The 19,864-nt window shown below is 44.1% G+C and overlaps 1 protein-coding gene across 5 annotated transcripts in view; it reads right to left on the bottom strand.

Annotated features, from left to right (window-relative positions):
- LMO1 (LIM domain only 1) overlaps window positions 1–17,528 on the bottom strand; it is a 62,758-nt gene extending 45,230 nt beyond the window's left edge. Inside the window, exons 1-4 of one of the 5 annotated variants that reach the window (XM_058807106.1) lie at window positions 13,800–13,907; window positions 13,486–13,709; window positions 11,436–11,474; window positions 9,591–9,692 (exon numbers count right to left, since the gene is read on the bottom strand). In XM_058807106.1, the coding sequence (XP_058663089.1) occupies window positions 9,591–9,615 (25 nt within the window). In that variant the 5' untranslated portion in view covers window positions 9,616–9,692; window positions 11,436–11,474; window positions 13,486–13,709; window positions 13,800–13,907. Of the gene's footprint in view, window positions 1–147; window positions 218–9,590; window positions 9,693–11,435; window positions 11,475–13,485; window positions 13,710–13,799; window positions 13,908–14,872; window positions 15,343–17,455 lie in introns of those variants that run through there. The other 4 variants (XM_058807107.1, XM_058807109.1, XM_058807108.1 and 1 more) reach the window with 4 other exon arrangements.
- Window positions 17,529–19,864: the final 2,336 nt, after the last annotated feature.

Here is a 19,864-nt window from a genome sequence, read left to right as displayed (position 1 = left end):
GAGATAAGGAAATGAGCGAGAGTAAGTTAAAACCTTGTTTAGTCCGACCTCTTTAAATTCCAACTTAGACTCCCTGTAAAAACAAAAACAACACAAAAGCAACACAACAACAGTAATAAGGAAGAACAAAGGGGAATAACAGCATACCCTAAATACTGCAGCCCTGCACAAGGACAGGGAACGCGCCTGCATCAGGGGGTGCGCACAAACACACACATGAGAGGAGGCACATCTGTTCCCTCCTGATCAAAGGCAAAGAGAAAACACTGTCTAAATACAAAGTTGCTCAAGGACGTTTTGACTCGCCCTGCTGGGTACTTCAGACTTTTCAAACATTGTTTGTACAGCTTGGAAAGTGCATCCAGCTCAGGATAGTCGTCTGCGTTTCAAGCGCGCTCAAGGCACAGCTCAGCCGAGTTCCCGCACGCCCCCGCTGCTGGTGCCACCTTTTAAACACATTAGTGCAAGGGGAAAACCAGCAGGTCACCTTCTGCTCTCCTCCCCCAGACGTTCAAAAGAGCATCGATCGGCACCTGAAAGCAACAGTCGGGCTTAAAAATAACAGGCTCCTCCTCTGCCCCCGGCCGCAGCGAGCAGCCCGGAGCAGCCCTGCTATGGGGCAGAGCTCCGGGGGGTTCGCAGCAAACACACCGGCAACCAACACAACTCTGCCTGAGAACTTAGGGCACCATCTACCAAAAAAAAAAAGTCACTGAGGAAATGCCATCGGGATGTTTTACAGCACAGCCTTACGCTGTTTTTTCCGCTGCCCCCAGAAAATGGAAGAGGGGGACATGACCCACGCTCAGAGTCACGGCAGGAGCAGGAGGGGAATGTGACCAATGCTCATAATTATGGCAAGAAGACAGCGAAGGCTTTTCTTCAGCAATTTGCAATTGCTTGGACAGGACCGCTGATATTAAAAAACCCCCAAAATTAAAATTGCCAATTGAGAGGGGATCAATAAAACAGCCCCCAAAACAGTTAAGGAAAGCAATTGCTTCAATAGCACTCTGTCCTTCCCTGGAGATCCAGGAGTAGTTTCTCCCTTCTTCTGCAGAGGTCTGACCTCCTACCTAACCCAGCATGGGACAGCAGGCAAGGTGGGACCCAGGCCCAGCAGAGAGGAACAAACCAGGGACAGCTAAAACACAAAAGTCCACCCATGCCTCACGGGGGTCAGGCACATCCCCCAGATATCCAGGCTGGAGTTCCGGGGGATGATCACTTGGGGAGCACAAATTCCTCAGTGCTGCAAAATGCTTTGAGGATTAAAAGCAGCAGTGATATGCCAAGTATCATAGCTGGAAGTAAAGACAAATGCTGCAACAAGAGCAATAAGCCACCTGCCAGCTGTCTTTTATATTAAAATATTTCAGCGTTCTTAGAGCTGCTTAATTTCCCATCTCGCTCCAAGTCCAGAGGAACTTTGTGGGTTGCTAGCTTTGCCATGCAACAGCGACACTGCTCATTATTTTTAAAATAGATTTAGAAGCTGTGATCACACAGCTCAATCTGAAAGTATGCACTGTTTTTTAGTATAATGTGGTCCTTCGCCATCTCCTGCAAATGGGTTTAAAAGCAGTGGTGGAAACAATGTGTGCTTAATCTGAATGGGGACTGCAGAAAGGTTGCACACTCAAATATCCTGTTTTATGTGGTATCTGGTTGTATTTTAAAACACTTTTTTAGAGACTTGGAGCCAGCTGAGGTCACAAACAATCACATACAGATTAGAAAAGAGAAAGAAGCTGGGGGGAGCAATGGGGAGCCCACTCTGGACCACTGAAATAGGACACTCTAAATATCACTTAGTATTTCTTTAAAATAAAAACTGGCTGAAATAGTAAGCTTCAGAGAAACAATAAATGCAGAGGTGGTTAAAGAGTTTTTATTCAAATAAAGTCTTGCCCCAGGAGATGGAAGTAGAGTCTTGAAATACAGAGATAGGATTTTACATGTGCTAAAAGCATCAGTGTGACACTTTTTGGAAAAAAAAAAAGGGGGGGTGGGAATACCTTAGTTGTTATACATGACAAAATAGCAACTAAATGTTTGCTTTGATCCCAGCGCGTAAAGGGTGAAGCTTTTAGGCAAGGAGCGGCAGGTGATCTCAGCTCTTCTGCAAGTCCTAATGCTCCTAAAAGCCACTCTTCCAGTTTCTGTAATTGGGCATCAGTAGTTAATGTAGTATTGACTGCATTACATGCTCCTGTGCATCCTCTCACTAATGCCAATTGCATCACCTTGTACATTTACCATATTGCTTAGCCAATAGCTGTTAAAAGCAATCCAAATCATGAATCATATAGGAAACTTTTAGCAAGACACGACATCCAAAGGAGACAATTTACAGTTGAGTTAATCTGGGTACATTAGCGAGACATGGATTCAGGAAGACAGACCAATTTATGTTACTTTGGTTTTACCCTTTATTGCTTTGTATAGGCAAATGAATGGAAGGGCATGGAGTAAAAACAGATATAAAGGAGTCCTTTTCAAAACAGATCTCCATTCTGTGCAGACAGGTCAAAGGGTTTGAGACTGATGCTTATTTAGGCTTTCATAACCGTAACAGGGTACTTACAGAAATCATTTTCCACAAAGGACTATAAGGATAAATATATAATAGATCCTGAATAATGTTCAGTACCCACCCTCATTGCAAGTACATTAATGCAGAAACCTGGCTGCTCAACATTACCTACGGCACGGCCTGTCCAGGAGTCACCTGCCACCAGGAATGCCAGGAACAATGTCTAGGACCTTCACACAAGGTCCCAGACAGGTCTGCTCATGAGCTCAAGGCAGGAGGTGCTCTGGGAAAGACACCAAGGCTCACCAGCTCAAGCCAGTCCTCTGCCCAAACATCTCCACCACATCACTTGTGAACACACAAAGTCCAATCTGCTCCTCCCTACCTGCCTTGAAGAGATTGCATCTCTTTGAAAGGTACACCCATTTCTCTGGAATGGAAGGAAAGGAAACCAGTGATAAAGAGGTGTTGCTTAACCCACTTCAGCTGCAAGGTAGAGCCAAGCAGGAAAGAAATTAGGAGCAAGTTCCCTCTGAAAAAGTACATTTTGTAGAACAATTTCACACTGGATGCTTGACCAAAAGATGCATAGCAAATCGACATAGCCCCTTTCTGCTGTTCTGATCAAACTCTGTAGCATCAGTAAAATAGAGATGGGGAAAAAAAAAAGAAAAAAGGACAGCTAGGAAGTGTCCTGTTCCCTCAGCTTTTATGGGTAAGGAGTCATTTGTAGTGTTTGTGGAGGGGAAAAAAAGTGGTAAAGGAAATCTAGGAGAAATAATGGCTCATCAGCCAAAAAACTTTACATAAGAAAAACTGAACTGCATCCTTAAATATTGCATCCCAAAATACTGGAAGCTCTGGTGCTCTAAGCCTAGTTTAAAAAAAGATCATGATTCCCCTTTGAAAAGCTTCCAGAAGTCCCTTCGAAAGAGTTGCACATGCAGGGAAAATGCCAAAACAAAACATTTTCACTAGCTGATCAATTTAAACAGCTGTGGTAAAGCTGCAGCCACTGGCACCATCATTAACAATTTAAAGCATGGCTGCTTTTGTCTTCCTTCCCAGTTACATTCTCATTATGCCTTTTTATTTATTAGAAACACAGTCCTCCGGAATACATTTCTGTATCTCAGATCCATAATAAACCAAGTAGGAACATCCCTGGCTTCTACTCAAATGGATGTTGGCGAGAGGGTTAATTGTTTAATGCTGGTCCAAGTTCTCTGCAGTTCAGTCATGAATATGCAACAATCATCCACTTTTTCTTTAAGAGAAACTAGAACTGTTGATAAAAATTGTTTAAAAGAAGACAAATAATACTTTCACTGCCCAAATCACCCTTTGAGTGTTTGATTAGCACACAAGGAAATCTGAACATTGGTCTAAAGAACTCAAAAATATTCAATGAAACTTAAAAACCCTCTCAATTTGGGCATAAGCATCCATTATCTGCTTTGATACAGAATGTAAGTAGAAAGTAGTTTCCAAGAACATTCACTGGAGAGTTGAGGATCTGTTTGCATGGATAGCACCTCACATCGTGCTTGGAATCTTGGGCTTGGGAGTCATCCCGCTGGAGGACAGAGAAAACACACAGAGAACTAAAAAACCAGTAACTGTGGTGAATTCTTCTCAGATAGGTTTAATTATGTTAATCTAATAGTGAATAACTTTCATTTCAAAACGCCCTTCCCTCCACCCCCAAGTCTTCAGTGAATAGGAACTACATTCACTGAATAAATCATTCCCTGGCAACAGTAACGCACATTATTGAAGTTGGGGGCAGTGATTTCTATACGGTTTAAAACTATGTCTATGTATTCTAAATGATGACAATTCTGTCCAATTTTTAAAAGATATAGACCCACTGGAGTTTTATAGTTCAGCATTTAGCAGCATCTGCAGTGCCTTCTTTATTCTCGTACTGCAACACTTAATGCTTGATGCCATTATTCTGATTCTGAATTGATTTCAAGTACAATACCTTATTTGCCATAAACTTTCATATTCTTTACCTAAGTAGGACTCCTCGCAGATGCAATCAGTCATAATGCTAAAAGAATAGTTTGCCTTTAGCAGAAATGTTCATGCTAATGACAGCGAAGCAAAACTTTGAGCAGCAAGCACATTTCCAAAGAGAATAAAACCCTCTCTAAACACAACGCCTGAAAACCCTAAGAAAGCTTCCAAATGAAATCAATTAATCCTCCAACCATGATAAATTTCTTAACCATTTAAGAAACGTATTTCAGACTCTGCTGTGACCCTTTATCACCAGACCTAATGGATTACTTTATTAATAATGCACTGCTCTTAAAAGGAATTTTTCCGAAGATTCTACCATAAGAGAGCATTTTTGGAATGGCTATGACAAACAGGCTGACATGTTCACATTGTATTTATTAAAGATAATAAAATTTAACACTAACTCCAAAGAAGACGAATTATGTTCTGCTGCCAGGGTATCAAGTACACTTTCTACTGCATTAAACCAAAATTAGAGCAAACTGATTTCCAAGAACAAGCTGCTTCCTTTGCCCTATTACCCAAGCTGAAAAATGTCCTTACACTGTTTCAGCGCTTGTTATGTCAACCAGGCAATTATCACATGTCAACAGCATCTGGGGGTGAAGTATGATGACATCCTACCCAGATCCTTCAGCCATCTACTCTGAACAAACACTAGGAACTATTTGATCGCCTGCCATACTCCTATACAAAACAGTCTGCTCCTCTTAGGCCTGCTACCTCCTTTCACTTCTTCCCATAAGATGAGATTTCTTTAAATGGATACCTAGGTGATCAGTGCTCCAACTACAGTACCCTCCATTTCTTGAATAGGTTTAGGCCATTACTTTACTACTCCATGTTTCTGCCATGCTTCTATATTTGCCATTTCAGGGACAGATGGCATCTCCAGGAAGAACTACCTCCAACTCCACACTTGGTCAGCTTTGGAGAAACAGTCCAAATGGTTTTTTGGTCCTTTATGGCCAAACCATATGTTCTGCTGCCAAACGTGCTCCAATTTTATTTAGAATACTTCTTTGACAACTTTTTATCTCCTCTTTCATGAATATTTTAATCCACTGCTGTAATTCTGAGTCACAAAAGGACACTGTGTCATGAAGTGAAGCCAGACCAAACCTCTAAAATAACACCAAAACCACATGTGCGAAGATCAAGCCCTTAAAAAACCAACAAGTAACTCAGCTAAATAGGCAAGCATAAGGTCTTTGGTAACCTTTATAAGTCAGCTTTTGAATAAGCTGATGTGTGGGAAGATGTGTAGGGATTCCTCATACATGGCAAGCTAGACATCAGTGGACCACGGAGAAGGTCCGAGGTAGAGTGGCACAGGAGATAAAAAGGAAAAGGAGAAAGAGCTTCAGGAGCATTAGGCAACAGAAAAGTTAAATTCCATGTCTCATGAGGAAAAGCCACTGTGCCATCTCCCTTTCTCTCTCTGCATGACTCCTCACCAGGCACGCCTGAGAAAGGTAAGCTCGAAGGAAAACAAAAGACACCAGCAGCATGCAGAACAGCTACGTGGCACAATTTGTGTGTATCACAATTTTTATCCATGGAACAGGATTGCCTGGACCTGTGTGGCTGGAGATAGGTGTCTCTCCATATCCATCTACCTATCTATAGGCACCTCCATATGGCAGCTGGCACAGTCCCTTGTGAAGCCAGCCCACAGCCCTGCTGTCCTGGCAGGGCGCTGTGGCACAAGTCCTGTCCCTGATGTTATACAATCCATTTCTCTGCTTTTCCAATTCCAAATGCTGTGGGTTTTTTACCTTCTGCGTGGGGCAAGATGGGCTTTCACACAACAAGGAACGCAACTGCTGCCACTAATCCAGTTTCCAATTACCTAATATTCATTTCCCTAAATACCTCCCATCAACCTTAGACCCACTCTCCAACCCCAATGCACTCAACCACTGAGTATCCACGGTTTTCTTTTAATTTTTAAAGAAACAATGAAATTTTCTTTCTAGATAAAACCAAGGTACATGTTTAATGGAGTCCTCTTGATATTTTACTCAGCCTACTCTTGTGATCTGTTTAATCAGAGTTCTGCTCAAAAACACAAAGGACCCGTGATTTGGGGGGCTCCTGTCTATGCAAACATCGGGATGAACACGCAGCTGATCAGTGTTTTTACAAGTGCACACACACTCCACAATTTGGTTGAAGGATGCCATGTCTGGTTAACACAGCACAAGTTAGCTGAAAAGGAAACTTTCACCCCCCACACACATAACAAAGAGCCGTGATTTCTATTAGTGCATTTCATACCATACATGCTGATTACCAGGCTGTGCTTCATTGTTAGCAGAGATTACAGCTGGGATAAGCTGCAGCTTTTTCCTAATTGCTATTATGATGACTGAATTTTTGTTTTGTGTCAAGCATTATTCACACATTATACTCCAAAATTTGATCCCTCTATGATGCATTATTGATTCCATGCAGGCAATCATACTGCCGCCAATGTGAAGAATTAATTTGGGCTATTCTACTTGATTTGCATTGCTCCATCATAGCAGAACATAGTTCTGTAGGGAGGCACAAATTGAAAAGGGAGATTTAACAAAATACAGAAAATGCTGCCACCCTTTAAAAGAGATGAATCCTAAGGAGGGGAAAAAAAAACCCAAAAACCCAAACCCAGCACAACACGTGTGGTCCAGCAAGAAATAAGGTCAGTCAGCCAAATTCATCTTAGTCAGAGGAAGGTTACAAGAGTAGCCTTATGCCTCTAATAAAGTAAACTAGCTTGCTTCAACTTATATTGCCAAAGAAAACAACTGAACACCTCTGAGAGTGACACTGCTTCAAAGCCTTTGAAACCCTGTTAGCTTCATTTGTTTTCTCAGCATAAGCAATACTCAAGCACTTAGCGTGTCTTTTATCCACAGGCCAGTCAACTGCAGAGCTGATCTAGAAGATGTGTAACAGATGCTCCACATCTACTCGTTTATTTTTCAAATTCTACTGTGTTAACAATGGAACTTACAATATTTTAACAGAAATAAAGCCCGTGATTTAGGTTTTTTTCTCCCCACAAATAAGATTATTTCACAGTTTTGAGATGCCAACTTAATTAGCATGGAATAAATTCAGAAGAGCACGACAACTTATACAGGGACTTTGATCTCATATTGGTCAACTCTTAGTCCAAATCTGATTGAATCTGCATACAGGGGGGTACTGAAAATGATGCATTTCTGCTTGGTCTCATATTTTAAAGGTGTTAAGTCTTTGTGAAAAGCTCACCTTTTTTTTCATAGTCCCAAATGCTTCATGAAACAAAACCTCACATGCCATCCTAGAAACTAGATTAAAATTCTACATGTGTGAACATGCCAGAAGGAGAATTTTAGAAATCAAACTTACAATGAGGTAAGACCTCAAGATGCTAGGTCTAAAATACTCCCTTTTTTGGGAGGCAAGGAAAAGAGAGAGGGAAGAGAAACTTTAGAAGACTTCTGGTCTTTCAATAGTCGAGCCTTCCTAATTATTCTGCAGTGCAGTACTAATTCAGTTGTAAAATACTAGAAGACAGATATGGGTTGTGGAATAAAAATAATATAATTTCAACTTAATAGCACTGAGCAGCTTTCAGTACTAGTCACAAAACACAGTTAGCATGACTCCGACACAGGAAAGTAAGTGACTTTGAATTACAAGTTATTTTTCTCATAAATATTTTAAAAAGCAATATATATATTCAAGTAAAATCAATGCTACTGCCAAAATGTCCAACTTCCAATTTCTCCAAGCTCTTTTGCTCCCTGTGAAAAGCTATTTCCTGTCTACAATCTTAAATATTCAGTAATTTCTCTTATTTTCCAATGGCAACAGTCTATGATTTTTTTTTTTAACACTTTAAAAGAGGTTCACGAAATAAATTTTAAAAGATCAGGGAAGTCCATTACATGGCCCACTTCATCCATTTATACAGGTGGAATGAAATAAGGAGATAACAGGTAGAAATGCCTGCTAAAAGTTATGATGCAGGTCCCACTTTCCACGCACAAAGTGCCACCAAGGCGGAGGTTCTTGGCAAGAGGCAGCGCCATGGATGGAAGTCCATGTGGATGGCTGCAGAAGCCTTCTGCTCTGCCTCAGTTTTCATCCTTGCTTTCAGTGTACAAACTGTAAGGAAAGACCTAAGCCACAAATCAGCCTCAGCAAAAAAAACCAACCACCTCATTAAAAAGTTGTGATTGAACTTACCACCTTCATCCCAGAAACTACTGATGACTGAGCAGTTAAGTTGCACACCCTGGCAGGCAATGTGCAAAAGACAGCATCAGGTCATTCAGGCTGCTAACAAACACTGATCTTCCTCACATCAATTTGTTCCCCTTAAGCATCCTTGATAAGGACTAGTCAGCTTAAAAAAATAAGCATATGTGAAGTTCTAAAATCAGTCCAGCTCTCCTTCAGCTTCATTCATGAAATTACATTCCAAATGAACCACCACTTCTGCTATTAAAAGAAGGGAGTAGATTCGTAGAATAAACCAACACTTTTTTTCCTTTTTGCCACAGAGGCTTATTAGCTTATTGTCATTATGTTTATAGCTATGAAGAAAAGCTGTGAGAAACAGATATTAAAGGCGCACATTAAAGAGACCTAAATGGCATGCAAATGAAAGGGAAAGAAAAATCTCAAAATTAGATTTACAATAAAAGCTGTTAAAACAAACAGGCTAAAATGGATATATTAGAGTAACTTGCAGAAAGAAAAATCTACATAGATATTTAAAAAGAAAAAAATCAAGCTGTTTCTGCTATGTCCTTCAGCAAACAGAGCCTGGAGTAAACCGTTCTTGGCTGTCCGATCATGTCAGCAATGAGATTAAAAAAAAATAAAGAGCAAGCACGCTTTTACCTACACAAGAGAAAAGCACCAGAAGCTCAGCGCAGAACGCTCTGAAATGCACAGCGCACGTCTGTTTCAAAACTATTTATTTCTACATTAGCAGCACACAGAAGACACCGAGCACAGGCTTACACAATCTCAGCCCACCTACCGTCCTCCTTGTCCAGCACCATCATCTCCGCAATCAAGAAAAGTCCGGGCACAGATGCTTCTTCTCCAGCAGCCTCCGCTCAGGGGAGAGGAGAGCAAGTCTCTGGGAACACAAATGAGCTACGGTACAGCTGATCGTCCTTTAGCAGCAAGTGAGCTCTAATTACCCAGTTGTCCAGCTTTTAACCTAGATTGCACTCAGTTAGAATTACACTCAGAAATAAAGCACTTTGCAGATACAAAAGCAGTCTCACCTACTTTTGTGCCTCAGAATTGCAAGGAACTAAAACTGCAATTTAGAAGGAAGGGGGATCAGAGCTGTTTCTTTGGTTCTCACCTTCTAAATGGCTCAATTTACACAGTATAATCTATTTTAATGTAATTGCCTTTGATAGCTCATAACCCTGGCTGTTGCAACTACACAGCTTTCAGCCTTATAAAGTGTTTTCCCTTTGGATTTAAGCTGAATCTAAATCCGAAATTACATTCGCAGAGGCTAGAATACCTAAGCCCGACCAGCGCTGCCTCTGCCTCTCAATTGGCGAGCCTTGCACACTTGCGATGAATAAATGCACGCGTTTCGCAGGGCCCCCTCCGGAGCTCCTGCCGGGATTTCCTGGCGGAGCGCGGCTTCCCGGCTCAGCAGCACCACCTGCAGCCCGCCCGGCCCCCGCCCAGGTGCCGCCGGACGCGGGGCCACCTGCGCCGCCGCCGCCGTGTGCTCCGGGCCGGGGCAAGGGGATGCTCCGGCTCTGATCCAGCCCTGCTCCCTGCGAGCACGGATTGTGTCCGGCGCCCCGCAGCAGCTCGGCCAGGTCAGAGGCTCTCAACTCTCCGCGGCTGATGTTACGCCAGCCCCCGCGGCTCTCCCAGCTACATTTCACACATCTCTGGTGACCTAAAACTTGATACGGATTTTCTGCGCAAACATTTTGGGTTTGTTTTCACGCGTTGCGTATTGGTTTCAGGGTGTACTACTCCGGAGAACGCAGCTCCGCTTTCACTAGGTCGATATTAAAATGAATTTACCTAATCAGAAGCGATACAAACACTTAACAGGTTTGCTCCACTTTTCAGAAATGCCATCCATGCTCAGATATAAAATGACAAGTTGGGGGCCCACGTCTTTTATCCTACATCCTGCAACTCTCATTCCTTTTCCAGACAAGTCATCTGTTGCCTCCACTGGCTCTCGCAAGGATTGCGGGATCAGACACTTCGCTACCAAGATCAACAGCACCGTTTCACTCATCTCAGTCTTTTAATCTGAGAAAACATTTCATTTCTGCTTTAATGAGACTTCCTCCTCCCCTTTACAACTGATACAACAGTACTCTAAAGAGCATGATAGCGGGCTCAAGTTATATATCCTCAATACCGATTTTTAATTAGATTCCTTATCCCCAGCTGAAGTGGCTTTTCCTTCCCCCTTCATTCACAATACTTAATCCTAACAGTCCTTGAGAATATTTGATGTTAAATGTATCAGTTTACATTGAGCTGTTTTCATCCAGTGCTTCCAACAACTCCTGTTTCCTGGCGATACTAGTTTGCAAGTGCTGAATATGTATTTTAGCGTAAGAGTGCAACCACCATAAATAATCACTTTCTTTTAGGAAGTGTCACAAGCTAGAAAGGAGGAGGACTCTATCCCAAAGATTAAAGTCTAATAGTTAAAAGGATCCATGCAAAAACTAACAAAGCCACAGCCTTTTTTAGATTTGAGGCACTTTACCACTTCCAATACACTACTGGCCTCCATCAGAAAATGGTGAACTCCAAAAATGTTCCATCCTTCCTTCTGTGTACTGTTCAACCCCGCCACCTTCAAAAAGGACAGACTTACCCCAAAATATATGGTACATTTCAACTTCCACTTTGGTAACTACAAGAAAGGCAAGGTTTTGATAAAAATGAAGTTAGCCATTGTCTGTCACAGCTGACTTCTGCAGCAGAGCAAACTAGCAGACATAATGCACTCATGAAAAAATATGCAGTACTGGATCAATGTACATTTTATTCCTTTACTGCTCCATCATGTCAAAGAGGCTGGATTACTCCCTGCGCAAACAGATTTTTTTTAAACACTTTATCTGCTTACTCATTTCACACACCAACAATTAAAAAAAAGTTTTCTAACCCCCAACACATTTGTACAGCAATTTAAGTCAACTACAATTAACACAATCTGTCGGAATTAATCATGCTACCTGATGTCAGTTTACTTTTTTAAGAAGAAATCTGGTCTTTGCGATCAAAACATTTACGTATTTCAGAAATATCTTAACTCTCATTATCTTGAAATATATAAATGCGCTGCACGGTGCGTAGGTTGGCTTGCCCACAGCAAATTCTGCTGTGATTTACACAGTGAAACTGACTAAATTGAGAGCCTTGAAGTTTTTCTCTCTCAACCTTTCTCTCCCCCACCCCTCTCGTCCCTCTTCTCTCAGTTCCTAACATTTGTTCGGGGAAGATACCTGCCAGAGTTCCACTGTGGACCACTATTTTCTAATATCAAGTCATGTTGCATCAGTCAAGTTATATTATGTCACTTCAAACATACAAAATGCTGTTACCTCCCTGACATAACTTGACGTGATGCCACAGCACATCAAGTCAGAAACATTATTATTGTTGTTATTTTTTCAGCCTGCCGCTTCATCCTCAATGATATCTGTGAAGACCCACATAAGAGTATTACTGAGTCTCTACTCCTTCTCGGCACCACAGAGCGCGCTTGCCAGGGAAGCTTTTTGCTCACAAACCTGGAGTGGGAACCCAAATCTGCAGTTCTTGCACCGCTGGGGCAACCCTGTTGTCACACTGGGGCTGGCACACAGCCCTAAGGCCCCAAGCTGGAACAGTGGGCAGCTACACGAGGCCAATGGCCGTGGCCCAGCTTCCCAAGTGGCCTTCAGCGATGCAAAAGCCAGGGGCTCATATCTACAAGGCAGCAAGTGTCCTCCTTGCGATGCTCCAGGACTTCTGGGAGGGGTAATCCTGAAATCCTGCCTTCTCTATGCAGTAATAACTATGAATACCCCCACTGCTGCCAGAGACCTCAAAAGAAGAAAACCCCTCAAAGAAAAACTCTACATGGCAAAGCCTCTTAAATCAATGGGAGAATTGGATAGTAGCCACAACGCTGGGATTTTTAGATGGTAAAAATCAGACCGGCTTCTGGGAAAAAGAAAAATAAAAGGAAAATAAAAAGGGCCATTTATGGGAGTAAAACAGACCCATTTTTATTAACAAGCTCATTCAAGCTTGATTTCAAAAGGAATTGGTTTAGTTAGCAAAAGCTTCCATTTTAGTCCATTTGTAACCTATGCAGGTCCAGCATCGCCTTTTAACATTCACAGATGAGCGGGCAAGTGGAGCCCATTTGAATCAGGCAGAAAGAAACTTACAAAGGTAAAATGACCTCTTCATAAAAAGAGTTTCTTCTCTGAGTCACACCTTCTGTCCCCAGTTTTTCCAGGGCATCTTTAAAAGTGACCATGATTTCTCCTCAAGCATAACTACTCCGTCAACAGCACAGGAGATTCCTAGGCATTATCGCACCTTGTTGCTCTGATCTTCACATCCCTCTCATCAGGGGATTGTTTCCTACTTTGCTCCTTTTTTTAAGTGCACCTCGCACTAATTTCCTCTTTACCTCTCCCATCCACCACCATTATTCCCTTTTATACACAGCCACTCATGAAATCTCCTGGAAGGAGGCTGTTGAGAACTGTCTGGATAATCAAGGGTTCTAGTTTCATTTCCTTACAGCACCGTCAGTCCGGCCCCGAGCTCCTCGTGTTTAATGAGTACGTCTGAGACACTTGAAAGAGCCCAAACACCCCTATTAGGGAACCCTCTTCAGATCTCGGTGTCCTCTCGCAGCTCACCTGTGCCTCTCGCCCCTGCAATGGAGGCAGCATCCTGCTGGCAGCCTGTCAATCACAGGGAACAGACACGGGCTGGCAGGCACCCCCTGACAGAGAGTCACCACCATGAAGACATCACCGGTTATTATTATTAACCAGTATTAATAGAGATGTTAAGAGCCCTTCCTCCCTTTTCCTCCAGCAGCTGAGCAAAATTCAGGGGACTCTCGCAACGCAGGTTACCCCTGAAAGTCGGAAGAGAAACAAACCTTGTTCCACACACCAGTAAGCAACTACCCGTGTTTAATTCCTCGGCCATTACTTAACCTTTTTACCTAAGTGCACAGGGGGCGAAGGATGAGAAAAGTCTTTCTGCTGTTCCCTCTCACTGACCAGTTAGACAAGTTCATTCCCTCTTCTCCAACACACGCGCTTTCCACTGGAGCACTACAGACCCCATTAATAACACTACATCAGTTTGCTTCAGAGGGCTTCAAGAAACTGGAGGAAAAAAAGATGCTGGGAGACGGGATTCTGCCAGGGCCCAGAGGCATGTGACGAGCGTGCAGCGAGCTCCCTCCCCACGCACCTCTCCGGAGCAGCGAGCCTTTACCCTGGCGGCTGTCAGCGCTTCGGCCCCCTCCCACACGGCCGCTCGCTCGCACCCGCCTGCCCGGGACTGCTCTTCGTGCCCGTCCCACTCGGCGGTGTCGCGGCGGGCAGGCTCTCCCCGTTCTGAGGCAGAAACTCCAGATCAAAAGACAAGGGGAAGGGGGAGAAAAAGAGGTAGAGGGAAAAAAAAAAAAAAAAAAAAAAAAAAAAAGACAACAGCGAAGGAGAGCATCTCCCACTTGTCTCTTGAGCCTGGCATCCACTTTTCCGAGTTGAAGCCCCCGCCAGCCCGGCACAGGGACGTTCTGTGGCCATTTACACAAGCAGGCAGGGCCGCCCTGCCCGCAGTGGGGGCGCGGGGCTGCGTTCGGGCACCCGCGGCCTCGGGAGCCGGCGGAGCTGGCCCGGCGGGGACCCACGCTGCGGCCAGCGGCGCTGATGGCGGCCCGGTGCCGGGGCTGCAGTGTCAGACCCTCCCCGGCCGGCCGCAGCACGCAGCGGGGCCACGGCCAGCCGCTGCCGTACCCCCCGGCCGGGGACACCCGCCCGGCCCGGCCCGTGCACCGCGGAGAGCGACCCGCGGCGCGGCGGGGCCGCCGTCCCGGGCGTCCCGGCCCCCTTTGTGAGCGGAGCGGAGCGGAGCGGTGCGGGACAGGCCGGGCGGCAGCGCCGTGCCGCGGCGCGGGGCAGCTCCCCCGAGCCCGCCGCCTCCCTCCGTCCCCCCGTCCGCGCCTCCCCGCCCGCCGCCGGGGCGCCCGGGCGGGAGCGGCGGGCCCCGCGCCCCGATCCCACCTACCGTCCTCCTTGTCCAGCACCATTGTCCCGGGCGCCGAGGGCGGCCGCCGCCGCCGCCGCTCCGGCTCCTTGGGGCGCTCCCCCTCCAGCCGCCGCTCTGGGCTCCGGGGCGGGCGAGGCGCCGGGCCGGGCACCGGGGCGCTGCCGAGGCGGGGGCAGCGGCGCGGCCGCCCCGGCGCTGCCCCGGGACGCGAGTTTGGAGCGGGGCTGCGGCGGCTACGGCCGCGCTGGGCGCCGGAGAGCTGGAGCCGGGCTCCTGCACCAGCCGCCTCGCCCCCGGCCCCGCCGCTGCAGCTCGAGTGCCAGTTTAGGGATCAAAGAAGAAGGGAAGCGGGGGGGAGAGAGAGGAAAAAGGTAAGGGAGGACCAATATCGGGGGCTGTTCCCCCTGCTCCGTCCTTGCCCAACCTGCGCTGTCAAAAATTGTGTTAATGTAATCGCGTGTGATCGCTCACAACCTCTCTCCCCTTTGCTGTTGCCACTGCAAGAGCTTTCCAGGCTTCTAAAGTGCTTTTCTCTTGATTTCACTCTAAATCTAAAATTATATTCAAAGGAAGGGGGGGTGGGAGGGAGGAAAGATGTGAACCTATCACTGAAAGCAAAAGCACTTGCCGCCTGCCTCGCTCGCTCTCTCTCTCAATTTATGTGCTTTGCACTCTCTCCTGCTGCTGAATAAATGCACACATTTCCCAGGGACCCTCAGATTCCCCTGTTAATTAAATCAATTCATTATGCTCAGATCTGATTAGCAGCCCCTTCCCCCCCTCTTTGAATCAATTATTCAATACACAAACATAATTGCCTGTGCCAGAGGTGTCTAAGTATTAGCTTATTTAACTCCAAGGACACTAATTACCCCTAGGGCAAGGGAACTTTTCTCATTAATTCTGACAAAACACAAAAGCACAGTTAAAGTGTGTGTGTATATACGTGTGTGAGAGAGAAGATGGGGGAGCGCATAGCCGAGGAAGGGAGGCATTACTCTAACACACGTGTTACTGTATAAATAAGCTCAGTTTTTCTTTCTACCTTCGCCTTAGCTTTTCCCCCACATCTTGCCTTTGCTAAACTTGCCCCGTCTCCTCTCTGTTTTTAAAGTAAGGAACAGATTGACGTTGCCAATCTGTGTCAGATCTGGACTAAAAGTGCTCGCATCCAAAACAATACAGAAAAAAGTATATGGGACTGATAGGGAGCAAAGCAGAATTTGGAAATCGTTTACTAAAGCCGAAAACTCTGTGCCAGACAATCTTCTGTGCTTTAAAAACCCGTGAAAGGCGCAGCCCTCTGAAGCAGCAGGTAAGATGATACATAATCTAGTATGTACTGGGAACAGTTCTGAATTGTTTACCATTTGAATTAATGTCAGTGCCCACTATTAATGTATTTGCTTCCTACGTTTACCATAATGGGCTTGATTTCCATTAGCTGGAGCTGGAATGCTAAAAAGAGCCCGGGCAAGGCTGATGCAAACCGAGATCGACCATCATTGTGGTGTCTGAGACGCATGACTTCTGGCTGGCGTGTTACCCAAGTTTTACCTCTCTGTGAACTTCCTTTAAATTAAAAAAAAAAAAAGGGTAAGAAAAAAAGAAGTAGTAATTGATTCCCCCAAATTGGGTTTTTACTTTCTAAAGACCCATATTGTTCATGTCCTCAATGTGCACAGAAGTATTGAAGATTTTCTTTTTGTTTCCTTAGGCAATGCATGAGCTGATCCATTAATCCATTTGGCTTTATATATCAGGAAACTAATATTAGCTCAGCTCATCTATTAGCTTTTATTTAGGTCCCACCATGTTGCCTTTTTTTGACTTTTCTTCAGGCTGGCTCCCTCTGAGGGTAGACAGAGAATTTTTGATAGATTTCAGGGGGGATAGTGCTGCACATCATCTCATGGGACCCGTCACATCCTCAGTTCCCCATCTTCACATTCACCCTGTCAAGATACCCATTATTAAACTTGCCTTTCTACCCACTCTCTTTAAGGCACACCTTGTACACATCACCTATAGCCAAGGGGGTCAAAAACCCCACAAGTACCTCCTCTTCATCCCTACAATAAACCAAACAAACCCATAGCTTAGACTGCTTGGCAACAAACAATAAATAGGATTGGGAACATAAAGTTGTCTTTCATTAGTGCAGCATGTTTTTCTGTGAGTACACACATATAAGGATAAAAATGCTTTCAAGCTTTGTAACACAACAAACACTGTTAATTCTCTGGTTTTTAATTTCCACTCTGTGGCACATACTGCACCCACAGGAAGTTGGTCATTCTAACTCCATGAATCTGGTTTTTTTTTTGTTTTGTTTTTTTTTTTTTTTTTTTGTTTTTTTTTTTTTGTTTTTTTTTTTCCTGCCTTTTGAAGGAACACAGCAGCACTTGAAAAATGCTGACCCTGGAGAACATGGTGCATCAACTCAGTGCTTTTGGTCCTTGAGCCCATTCCTTTTCTCACTGTGGCCAAGGAGCGTTTTGGATGCAAAGCCATAATTTCTAAATCTTGGTATGCAACTCTTGAGCCTCAATTCTGAGCTTACTACAGGGATGGTATGGTTTAATCTATGCACAGACTTACTGAGTGGCAGAAGTTTGTCTGCTTGCACTGGAGCTCAAGGTCACTGTTGGGATGCCAAGGGTAGAACTGGAAGAAACTGAGGAAACAGAGGCTGACTTTGGTATTGTTCTTCAGATGTGATGTTTGCATTTGAGCCAACAAAGGTGGGGTCACTGAGCATGAAAAAGACCTGGAAGGAAAAACCTAGAGAGAATGTTGCACTTCACTTGTGTAGGCGCATGAGAGAGCATCATACAAGGGGAGAAAAATAATGCCAAAACCACCAAAACATTTAATTCCCAAACACACATCCTGCAGTTTGAACAATCTGCTGTAATCCTGCAGTTACAGTCATGGGCATTTTTAGGTTTACAGCTTTAATAAGGTGAAGAGACAAACCCCAATGTAAAGCTCCTCACTCTACGTAAATTACTTTTTCTGGTGTGGTGAAGCATTGTCCTGTGTTTGTTTCCATTATATCTGCTCAGAGAGTTATTTCAGAGGACTGAGAAAGTTTCAGTAATTTTTGTGCCTCCTTCACCCAGTAGATTAAGTCTCATATGAAGAATTTCACCACACTTATTTTTTAATACCTTGACACTAGAGAAGAGCAGCTGGAATACTCCTTTAAAAAGCACTTGTGTAGGCAACTGGCCCCATAATGAGTTACTGGGAAAACTTGCCATGGATCAGTGTCTGGGAATAAGCCTCAGCTCCCCAACCCTCCATTCTGTGGAACAAAGCACTGAAACAGCTCGCTGCTGGAGGAGAACCAGACAGCACCATTGCTGAGGTGCCAGTTCATCGCTGATGTGCGCTGGTTTTTGTTCAGTTATGGTGCCTCACACGCTCCCTGGCCAGGCAGTTCTGAGAAGCCATCACGCTCAATACTGCAGAAACTACAGAGAAAAGGGAGCAGCTGTGCTCTGCCTAGGGAAGTTTCTGGTCTCATACTAATTCCTGCTATTCCTAGTGCGTGAGGGAAGAGGCAGACAGGAATAAACACACCTTTGCACAGCCAGAGCTTGGGCTCAGACCTCTGGGTCTAACTTGAGGCTCTTGCTCACTAGCTGCTCATACTTTTTCCTTTTTACTTGAGTACAAGCAAGAGAAAATGAAGTTTCTTAAGAACAACGCCCCATTCTTACTAAATTACAAAGTCCACAGTATACTTAAGTCAAGCCTTTAGCAGACCCGTGAGGTTTCATATTATCCTATGCTTGAATGAGGCAGATGACTGGAGCAAAAACCAGCCGATGACATAAAAGCATTCTTCTACTTTCAGTCTCCCTTAATTAAGAACTTGGTTAATGTTTCAGTGTTGGGAATTATAAAGTTTCATCATGGGAGGTTAATATGTTTTTTTATCTTTCAGCTGACAGGATTAAAAAAAAAATCAAAATAAAAAAGGAAGGTGATTAAGTCACGTGTGCCAGTCAGAATCCCACAGTGAAGCAGCACCAGGCCATACCAAAACTACTCTGCACATGGAGAATTTAGCAGCTGTTTTCAAAGTCAGATTTCTCAGCAGATGAGACTTTTATCTGCCAGTTTGACACATGGGTTTTATTTCTTGAATTCACACAAATAACTGAGACAATTTGCACAGGTCTGTATTAAATTAGCTACAAAACATCTCTATTTTTACCCATTTCAGAATCACTTGCACCTACCTTGCTGGTGTCAGAAGAGAGTGACCACGGGCCTGACCTCATACCACAATTCAGCAGCCCTGTAAAGGAGGAAAATCACAAGTGCTCTGAAAAGTTATGTTCACACAGAACATGGGTGGCAGTTCAAAGGACCACTTAAATACATACCTGAGATCTACAGACCTCAATTATTTCTAAACTGTGGCTTGCTCTACTTCTCTGCCTATGCATTGTGAAAATAAATCACTCAGTTCTGTTACTATGTTTTACGTGAAATGAATGTTAAATATTTTCATAAATATAGGTTCTCCCTTAATAAAGAAAACTGTGTATTAAAAATATAGCATTTCCTTTGATAGAAGAAAATGGGAAAGCTTCAAAAATAAAACCTCCAGAGAATAAGTTCTTTGCCACTGTGATATAAGGCTGTAACTGTAAGCCATTAGGCTTTACAATCTGTAATGACCTTTTAGAGAAATTTACAGTGGATAAATTAGTTATTCAGAAGTTGTGCTGCTGCTCTCCATAGGAAAAAGTTAAAAGGATTTTTTTTTTTTTCAAAAATAAAAGTAGCAAGAGCTGAATTTTTGGACTGTTTCTTGTTTCATAAGAAGTTTAATGGGCAGATTCTGCACCTCTCATGTTGAGAACAGCTCAGCTGCAATGGAATCCATGAAGTTTCTTTCTACATGAGAAACTGGTATCAGGAAGATTTTGTGAGTGGGTACAAAGTGCTGGGGGGTGAGGTTGGGTGTGACGCACTGCAGATCTCCCCAGC

Source organism: Ammospiza caudacuta, chromosome 6 (genome assembly GCF_027887145.1).
Source record: "Ammospiza caudacuta isolate bAmmCau1 chromosome 6, bAmmCau1.pri, whole genome shotgun sequence".
Taxonomy (NCBI): domain Eukaryota; kingdom Metazoa; phylum Chordata; class Aves; order Passeriformes; family Passerellidae; genus Ammospiza; species Ammospiza caudacuta.
Note: the sequence above shows the minus strand (reverse complement) of the source record. Positions and strands in the feature narration are given on the sequence as shown.